The following is a 10,425-nucleotide window of genomic DNA, read 5'->3' on the forward strand; positions in this document are numbered from 1 at the left end:
CCTGTTGTATGGTTTGCAAATATCTTATTTTTCATACACTGTATTGGTATGACATCTCAGCTTTGAAAATTGTTAACTTCTGTCACTGATTTCAATTACTAATTATAACATCTTTCTACATTTTATAAAGCTTTCCAATGAACTTTTTATTTCATAAAACTATACATTTTTTGTTTTGATTTAAAAAAACACTACATACAGTTTCACTTTATTTACGATCACTGACACAATAAAAATTAGGACTTTAACAAAGGGTAGATTTTGACATTCGAAGGTTTGGAGCATATTATTGAAAGAAGGGTCAAGCCTTCAATGGTACTAATTTGCATAATATACTGATGATGTCACCATAACTACTAGTTTATATTTAATTGGTTTTATTTTGCAAGTAATCCATACAGATTAAATAAAACATTAACATATAGTTTAAGAATATGTTATATAGAACAGTAATGACGTTTTTATATTTCAAGCATAAAAAGCACATTTTTTTCATACATGTATTACATACAGTAAGCTTACATTGCAAAAGCACCCACTATGGCCAATTAAAAAGAACTGCAGCTGATTGTTAATACACATAACAATAGATAAACAGCAAAATAGAATAGAATAACACACGTAGTTTAGTTAGAAAATAAGTACAGACCTTCAGCTATAGCAAAAAAGTTCCAAGAAAGTGTGTTATTATTGGTCAAATTTTTTGTTAACATTTAGTGATTAAATTAAACAAATACAATGAATAAAGGCAGGTGAATAAACAGTAATAATAATAAAAAAATAATTATAAATAAACAGCAAAACATAACACATACAAGTAAAACTTCAGTGAGAAAATAAATATGGATATTCAACTATAACAAGAAAGTAAAAGAAAAACAGTATGGCTGTGAAAAGTATCCACTGTTTAAAATAAAATTTCTATGTTTTGTACACTAGATACTCAGTACATTTTACTGAAGCAAAGTACTGCTAAATGTAACTTCATGTAATAATGATCTACTCCAATGCATGGAAGGAGCTGTTACATATAATGTTTTGGTGATGTGTATGTTTTGTTTTAAAAAACCTTTATTTAACACAGGATCTCTCACTCAACCAGAGGTACCTTGATGGCAAGGAATAGAAAAAACAAAGTCTGCGATTAATTTACTTTTTGTGTCACTTATATAGAATGTAGCATATAAAATTTGATGATTACACTTTACAGTTTCCAAGTTGGACAAAAACTGATTGAGTTATGATTGGCCACATCATCAGTGGAAACCCTATAATTAATGACAATACTTATTGTTGTGTAACCAAAAAGATCTGCTATGCGAGCCTTCTTCTTTGTTTGTCATTGCATCTGATTTTCAGGCCAGAGCCCAAAAGATCATCAGTAGATAGCTTCAAGCCCTACTGACTGTAAATGGAACTTTGCTACTCTTTGGCATGTCGTCATCAATCATCATTATTTGCCAAATTATCATCACGTGCAAGGTTCCGAGGTGTTTGACTTGCAACCTGTTCAGCTGCTGTGGATGTGATCACAATGGACTTTTGATAGCCCTCAATGAGCCAATCCATTTATCAAGCCCAAAGATACTGTGTCAGCATTCAAAAATAGTAGACTTACACCAGATATAAAGATCAAGAACAAGGTCTCCAAACTCAAGCAGACAATGAAGAAAGGTCACATAATATGATTTAAAAAAAAAAAGAAAAACAAACAGATAATCAATTAATGTATGTAACTATTGCTTGTTAAGTGGTGCAATCATTTTGAAACCCTGTGTCTCTTTGACTGCTCAAAACTCTCAACAAAAATAGATTACCATCATATGGATTGCATATTTGAATACAGCAGATTCTCGACTTTCTAAAGGTGTATGTAACATCTCCAAAAAATAATTACCAGAACTTCCTGTGCCTTGCGCTTCTACCCAAAAACTACTTTGCCTCTGGTTGAGGAAGAGATTCTGTGTTAAGTAATGGGCATTATACAAATCAAAAGATTAAACTTTCCATGTGAATAACATTTAACATGTGATTATTATTCAATCATTCAAACATTATCTGTTAACAAGAGAAAAAAACAAATCGGACAAACTTTCAAATGTTTAGAACTACCTTTGATTTCCTGGCTAGCAATTGAACCTTTGAAACAGCCCTAACAGAAATAACTTTTTTACCACACCAAAATTTTAAGGAAGCTAACTTGATATAGTCAAGTCTAATTAAGCCCAAAATTCTCATCTTGATTACAAATATTTCAATCTCTAAGTTTGCAAATGAGAAAACAATTATATTTCTAATTCACAAAACTTATTTGGTTATTAGGTGCTTCTTGCTAGATGTTAAATTCTTTTAATACTTAGAGAGATTGTATCATGTTTTAACAAAAAGTTAAAAATTAGCAAAAAGAAGAAAATGTGGCAGAAAGCAAAGCATTTTATAGATTTAGCTTTCAATGGAATTTCAGGTTTGTGATATTATTCTAAGTGCACTAAAACTACTTATAGAATCATGTTAGCTATACTAATGCAACAGTTATGCAATAAGTGAGATAATATGCATCTAGTAAAAATGGATTTTTGTTTATGGAACTAAGAAATTAAATTTAGTTTCTATTAATTTTCAGAAACATTTGAGATTACAGCAGACACTAAAAAGTCCTCAAACTGTCAAGAAAGTAGGTACTTACCACCACCAGCAATGGTTGCTTTGATTAAGGAATCTAATTCTTCATCTCCTCGAATAGCCAACTGTAAATGTCTTGGGGTTATTCTTTTTACCTTGAGATCTTTACTAGCATTTCCAGCTAATTCTAATACCTACAAAATTTCATTGCATTAGATATGCAATTCAATAAATGATTGTTTATATAAAAGACAAAAAAGAAAGAAAACAAACTGAGAAACACTCCTTCAATATGTAACCTAGTGTTAGTTTTTTTCTCATTTCGTAATAATAATAAGGATTAAAACTTCAGATTGTTTATACTGCTTAAATCATATCAAAAATTAGGTTTTCTGGTACAATGACAGATAAGTTCTTTATTAGTTGTTTTAGCTGACTAACTTTGGTTACAACATGCACTATAATTGTACTGTATTTTAAATTCTTAAATTTAGCAAAAATATAAAGAGTAAATGAAAAATCTACCCAAAATATATGAAAAAAAACAACTCAGACAACAGTGGCTTCTATTAAGCTTAGTGTAACATTAACAAAGAGATACAGCTGAGCAATTAGTGGTACTAGATAACTGATTAATCAATGACTTTAGCCCTATGGATGTGTGTGGGTCTGGATGCATGTCACAATTTTTTTAAGAGTTTCATTCAGAACTTAAACTACTTTAATATCAATAAGCTTGGCATTGAAATGTAGTTTATAATTCCAATTTTTATCTTTTATAAGATTTAATTTTTTATTTCAAATGGAAATACTTAAATAAATTCTCATTTTGCACCTCTCAGAGTCATGACTTGGTGGTGGTTTGACTTTTCACTTAGATATATTTTCTGTTCCCTTGCAAGGGCTTCCTATTGTTCAACCTATCAGAAACACATGCTATAGATTTTGACATGCCAGAATACAAAATTTCAACCTCTAAACTTCTTGCTTTACTGAGATATCAATACATGTTCAACCCATATAGACACATTCATCTCATATCCTCTGTCTTCTTAGAAATGTCTGGCAGTGCTATTGGGCATGTTTATGACCAGTAGAAAGATAAAAAATTTTAAGCAATACATTATGTAAGCTTATTACAGAAAAAACAACAAAACAAAGTTTGTAAATTCTGAATCAAGTACAAACATGCCAAACTTAAATATTAACTTTTGAAAATGCTTTAGCACATATATTTATCTGTTGGATATACAAGACTGTTTAGTGTAGGATGCTATTATTTAATTTATTTTGCTAGTTAATATTTCATGAATGTTTAGTTTTCATAACAAGAGAGTTGAAAGTAATTATTTTAAAAGAGATAGTTATGACAAGTTTGGTTGTGTAACTCAGCAAGTTGTATGTTGTATTTACAATACATTGTTGTTGAGGCTTAACTAATATTGTTCATGTCACATTACTCAAACTTTCAATAATATTCTTCTTACCTTAACTGAGTATTGTTCAATCGGTTCTGTTCACGCACTTTGCAGAAAGTTCCAGACCTCAGTGATCAATATATAAATAGCAGCGATGAAATGATAAAGCAATAAAGTAGAAATAGAGAAAGATTTCAAAACATGAAGTTAGCCAGTAAGTGTGTAATAAGCCTTAATAGGTGATATTTTAAAGTGAGTTTCACAGTTTGATAGATATAAGAATAATAATTTGTCTTGTCAAAGGGTGTTCTAAAGTAATTGAACCCACCTGTGTGGACTTTGATGAAAAAGAGACAATTATTTTAAGTTCAGGATACAACTGTGGTAACCCATGGGATAACATAAGTGAATTATTCACTGATAATATTGTGATAAAAGTAGAGAAAAATAATTTGTCTTGACAATTGGAGTCTAAAGTAAATGAATCGGCCTAAGTGGACTTTTGGCAAGAAAAAGAGAATTATTTAGAGCTTAAAATACAACTGTGATATTCTATAGTGAAAAGAATTTGTGTAAATATGTTTAACTTGTTTTCAATATATTATTTTAAAACAAGTGGAGTGTGTGCTGTCCATTTATCATCAATTTTATCACCAATAAGTAACATACACCAACTGTAGAAGAATCCTCAGCTCACCCACATACATATCAAACCCTGACAATATCAAGAAATTAAAATTAGTGCATATTCAGTAGTGCACACTAAATATATATATATATATATATATATCTTGAACACTAATCCAAGAAGAACTATAAAAATCCCAATATACTTATGGAAACTTTTTGATTGTTTTAATTGTGTCTTTTGCTTAAAAAACAGCAACAAAACAGAATATTTCTGTAGATATTACCATAATCAATTTTAGAGATTAAACTGATTAGCATTCAGAAAATCACTTACACTGTCAAACTCACTAATGTTTTCTTAACTGCTTGGAATCTAGCACGAAAAGAAAGAGTTTGCCACCCAAATACTTCAAAAAAGCTGAGAAAACCACTAGGGACATTCTGAACTTTTGATTGGTTATACAGACATCAATGGGTGAAGTAGGTATATGTAAGCAAGTATTTTCAAATATGTAAGAGGTGGGTGGGGCCACCTTGGTTGATTTAATAAATATATTAATATTTCAGAAAACAGAAAAGATAGGAGGTTCTTATCTTATATTTTGGCTTGTCAATACAGTAATTATCTAATTCATAAGAGACTATAGACTTTGTATTTGTACATCATAAACATCTAATTTAAACCAATGCTGCATTCAACATACCAATTAACAAACAAAAATCAATATTTAGGTTTTTTTAATATTTACATTTAAATTAAGAAATTAACTAATGTATAATACTACAATCTGAATTATAATCTGCAATTTGACACCAAACTTATTGATATACATTCATGAAATATTTCAATAAAATTTTGAATGTGAGTCTACAAACGTGATGACATGGCCTTTGACCCGTGACCATAAGAAGACCCGTCTTGGTAGGGTTAAATAGTTTTGCTAAAGCCCTAACTATAAAAGCAACTACTTCAAAGCCCCCATGGTCTTGTCTAAATCATCAAATGTAATATTTGGCATTAACCTTGTTGACTGCTACAGACCTCTTCTTTATTGAAATCCCCAGTTTCAAGCAGCTGTTCTCTGCCTCAAGCAACCATTATTTAATTAGTTCTATCTTTTCATACGTCATGATTTTTCTTTTACTTAATTTATATTATAAAGCATGATTTTCACACACAAACAACTTAAAATATAATAGAATATTATGTAGCAAGGCACTATCATTAATGTGTATATATTTTTTTTGGATTACTTTTTACTGTGGTGTATGTGGAAAACTATAAGAACAAGATTGTACAGTGACTTTATGGATAAATTTTCTTCAAGTGAACACAGAAACACACCACAGGTTATTTCTGCACTAGAAAGAAACAGTGCTATTTAAAAATTTATTTTTGATGGTTTAACAGGTTTTTATGTTTAGATATTTCTATCACTAATATTTCCACTATTAAAAAACTTGCAAGGTCAACTACACACTTCTGCTGTCAAATATTCAAGAATGGCAGCACTGTAAACTGCAGCAGTGGCTCCCACACGTCCATGACTGGTTGTTCTACTTTTAAGATGACGATGAATTCTACCAACTGGAAACTGTTAAAGAGTCAAACATATATACTTGTGTTAAAACTGACAAAAACTTGTCAATTAAAATTTTTAATAACATGATACTAAGATTAATAAAAGAAGGTATTTTTTGTGAAATATTCTTACTGAGTTGTGTTTTTCTTTTATATATATAGTAACAAAATAACAAAGAAATACATTTAATGCATTAGACACAAAACATACTATGAAAATTTTTCAGAGAAGATTAAGACGTGTTAATGAAAAATGAAGTTAAAAAGCTTTGAAGTTGAAAAAAATGTGTTGAAACACTAGTTAAAGAAACATATTTCTTATCACACTTTGAACAAATGGTTTTCCTTGAGTAGTTTCAAACAAAAATATCCTATGATATATACGAAAATCATTTCTCTGTATCTCACACATGCTTTTGTCTTTATCACACTTTGGGTTGAATCGGGCTTGATTGGTGCTTATGCATGACTCAAAAAAGCTGTCCAATCATTGTAGCTGCTAAATTTCAAACTTTTACTATAGCTTCAATCTCCACTCACACCAACATAACAGTAGGATCATCACCAGAATCGTATGTGTTAATAGTTTTCTTATTTTTACATAAAAGCAAGGAGACACAAGTTTCATAGGTTCGTGTTGAATGAAACATATTCACACACATGCACGATTATATGTGGCACTTTCACGAGTTCCTTAAATGAAAGTGGCCAGATGAAGCTTGAGGAGTCAACTGTATTCAGCAATGTCATGTAAAGGAAGAATTAATAAATGTGATTTAGAAACAGACATTATTTTTCATTATCTAGACATTAAATAAAGTATTTTGTCAAAAGGATGAGAACTTAGAATTCCAAGGAGTTACTGTTAAGTACAGAACATTAAACAGTAATAAACTATTTAACACATGCTTAAGGTTGAAAGTATAAATACATACTTCTAATTTCAAAATGATTACACATTTACAAACAATTTGCTATTGTTTCCAAGGGAAAAATGTGATCTTTCACTGCTTATCATCTTTGTTGGCAGTGGATGCTACTGGTTGGTCACTTTTTACTACGGTTGGCAGTTCAAAATTAAGGATTGCAGCAGACAGCTTCAGTAATTCTGACATCACTCAAAATAACAAGGAAACGAATATAATACTCTAATGGATGAAAAATATAGCAAAATTGGTGGCAACAGGAATCAAACCCGAGACCCTCAAATCATAGGGGAGCATTGTGTAGCTTTGCACTCAATAACAAACAAACACAAAGGCAATATTTTGATCACTTTGGAATAACCAAAAAATAATAAAAATCAGAAACCCTAATTTTGATTATTATTTTTATGAGTTGTGACACACTAAATCATTAAGCTGATCATTATTGAATTATTCAAAAATCATAATGGCAACATTTGGATTACTTGATAGATGGAATAACCCAAAAAAAAAGTAATAATGAAAAACACAAATTTTGATTATTTATTTCATGACATTAATCAGTTTAATAGTAACTTCAATTAATCGATCTGAATAGGTAATTGATTAATTAACTGTCTAGCTCTAGTCCATATACTAAAATTCTACAAGTACTAAGTCTTTCACAGGGATAAACAATGCAAGAAAAAGCCACTTCGTCGAACAAAGTTAGCCATTTAATATCTCCCAATCTAACACATTTAAAAGTAGTTTTTGATATATATATATATATATATATAAAAGTATAAAATAAAACTAAAATAATACAATCTAAAAATTGCATTGTTAGGTAAATTCTTGAATAAGTTGGCAATATCAAAGGAATATTTTTTCTGAAAGTAAGCCTGAATCTACAAAATGTATCTTTATGATAAATTCTGAAATCCAAGTAACCATAGCTAAAATGTTCATCTCAGAATTAGAAAAAAAAAAGAATTTAAATTACAAGATGAGAAACAATTTTTGAGGAAGTAGGAAATGGTCTGAAAAGCTATGAAATAGGTAATATTATGGAGTTTGGCACAAATCAGAGTACGAGTTATGATTCCTGATAGACAGAATTACCAGTAACTTCCATTGGCCAGGAGTCATCGGAGATGTGAGTAGATTCTGCAGGTTTTGTGACATCTGCCAAAGATTAATACCTGGAGGGAAAGTAACTAAAGTGCCATTGGGAGAGATGCCTTTCATAGAAGAGTCATTCAGCAGAGTAGCTGTGGACTTGATCGAACCACTAGAGCCTGTGTCTGACAAGGGCAATCGGTATGTGCTGACAATAGTCAACTATGCTACACGTTATCCGGAAGCAACAGCACTGGTGAAGATAGAAATAGAGAGAGTAGCAGAAGCCCTTCTGGAGATATTTTGCAGAGGAGGCTTTCCAAGAGAAATCCTGAGCAACAGAGGGACCTAGTTTACTTCAGAAATGATGCAGGAAGTGTGCAGACTCATCAGAACTCAGCAACTCTTTACCACCCCATACAATCCTAAATCTAATGGACTTTGTGAGACAGAGTCAATGGAGTTTAAAAGAGCATGCTCAAGAAGATGTGCCAAGAGAGACCACATGACTGGGACAGGTACTTGCAGGCAGTATTATTCACTTATCAAGAAGTCCCACAAGCAAGTATAGGATTTTCACCATTTGAGTTACTGTATGGAAGAACAGTATGAGGTCCAATGAAAATATTGAAAGAGCTATGGATGGGAGAAGAAGAGTCAGCAGTAAGGAATACATACCAGTATGTGTTAGACCTCAGAAACCAACTGGAGGAGACCTGTCAACTCACTTAACAGCATTTGTATGTAGCTCAAGGCAGTCAGAAGCATTTCTATGACAAGAAAACCAAGGATCAACATTTCAAGGTTAAACTAAAGGTCTTAGTTCTGCTGCCCACAGACCACAACAAATTTACAATGCAATGGAAAGGACATTTTTAAGTACTAAACAGAATGAACTACAAGGTGAATGTGAATGGGAAGACCAAGATCTTCTATGCCAACCTGTTGAAGAAGTATTCTGGGAGAGAAAAAAAAACCTAACAGGTAAAGCTTTTGAAACAGAGATGGATGTTGCAGGTGTGACCATCATAGATCAGAAACAAAAGACAGTGACTTTCTCTTAGAAGATGAGGACCTAGTAGACCTAAGACCACTTGGTAAAGATGAGACATACAAAGATGTCAACTTCAGTGAAAAACTGACTGGCAGGCAAAAAAAAAAAGCATTACAAGACCTACTGTGCCAGTATGCAGATATATTCATGAAAAACCAGGATGGATCAAACTGTTTCTGCATAGACTTCTGGAAGCTGAACCTTATGACGAAGTTTGACTCTGAACCTGTGGGCAACCCATAAGGCCATCATGGCAAAACTAGATGGGGCAAGGTTCTTTTCAAAATTCAACCTCAGTAAAGGTTATTGGTAAATCCCAATGGAGACGAGATCTAAAGAGAAGAAAGCATTTGTGACACCAGATGAATGTTACTAATTTAAGCGGATGCCATTTTGGTTAGTCATCTCAGCAGCAACATTCAACCGCATGATGAGTAGGATGCTGCGCAGCATCACCAACACTGAACACTATGTGGATGACATTCTGATACACACTGCAGGATGGGAAGACCACCTGAAGAGACTTAGTCAGCTGTTCCAGTGAGTGAGGGAGGGCAGCAGGCCTCATAATTAGACCATCCAAGTGTTACATCAGATATACTGTATTGGAGTTTGACATAAAATGGGGGACCGACAGATAGCCATAGAAAAGAAAAAGAATTATCTATACATGAAGGAGTTCATCATTCAAACAGACCATTAGCCACTTGCATAGATTCAGAGGTGCAAGATCAACAGTGCTAGGATCAAGATGTGGGCATTGTGCCTTCAGAACTACAGCTTCTGCATTGAAGCTATCAAAGGGACTGCAAATTTTGGAGCAAACTTTGTGTATGAACTAAGAACAGTCTTTGTATATAGTAAAAAAAAAGAAAAAAAGTAAATACTTATCTTGAAGAAGGATTTATGTCATGTTACGTATTAGAATTTCAAATATTCTGAAGTCAAGTTAACTGATAATTTCAATTTAGTAGTTAAATTGTATTTTGGATTTAGTATTTCAATATATGCCGATATTTGCCAACAAGATTGATACACACCGTCTTTGTTTTTAACACAAATAAGTTTTAATATACACACAACAGTACAATT

General features: G+C 31.9%; 1 protein-coding gene across 1 annotated transcript in view; it reads right to left on the reverse strand.

Moving 5' to 3' along the window:
• The window catches only part of LOC106464376 (histone H2A.V), a 19,947-nt gene that overhangs the window by 3,179 nt on the left and 6,343 nt on the right, over window positions 1-10,425 (reverse strand). Inside the window, exons 3-4 of the mRNA XM_013924545.1 lie at window positions 6,152-6,265; window positions 2,687-2,816 (exon numbers count right to left, since the gene is read on the reverse strand). Of these exons, the coding sequence (XP_013779999.1) occupies window positions 2,687-2,816; window positions 6,152-6,265 (244 nt within the window). The remainder of the gene's footprint in view (window positions 1-2,686; window positions 2,817-6,151; window positions 6,266-10,425) is intronic.

The sequence above is a fragment of the Limulus polyphemus genome, unplaced genomic scaffold (assembly GCF_000517525.1).
Source record: "Limulus polyphemus unplaced genomic scaffold, Limulus_polyphemus-2.1.2 Scaffold1, whole genome shotgun sequence".
Taxonomy (NCBI): domain Eukaryota; kingdom Metazoa; phylum Arthropoda; class Merostomata; order Xiphosura; family Limulidae; genus Limulus; species Limulus polyphemus.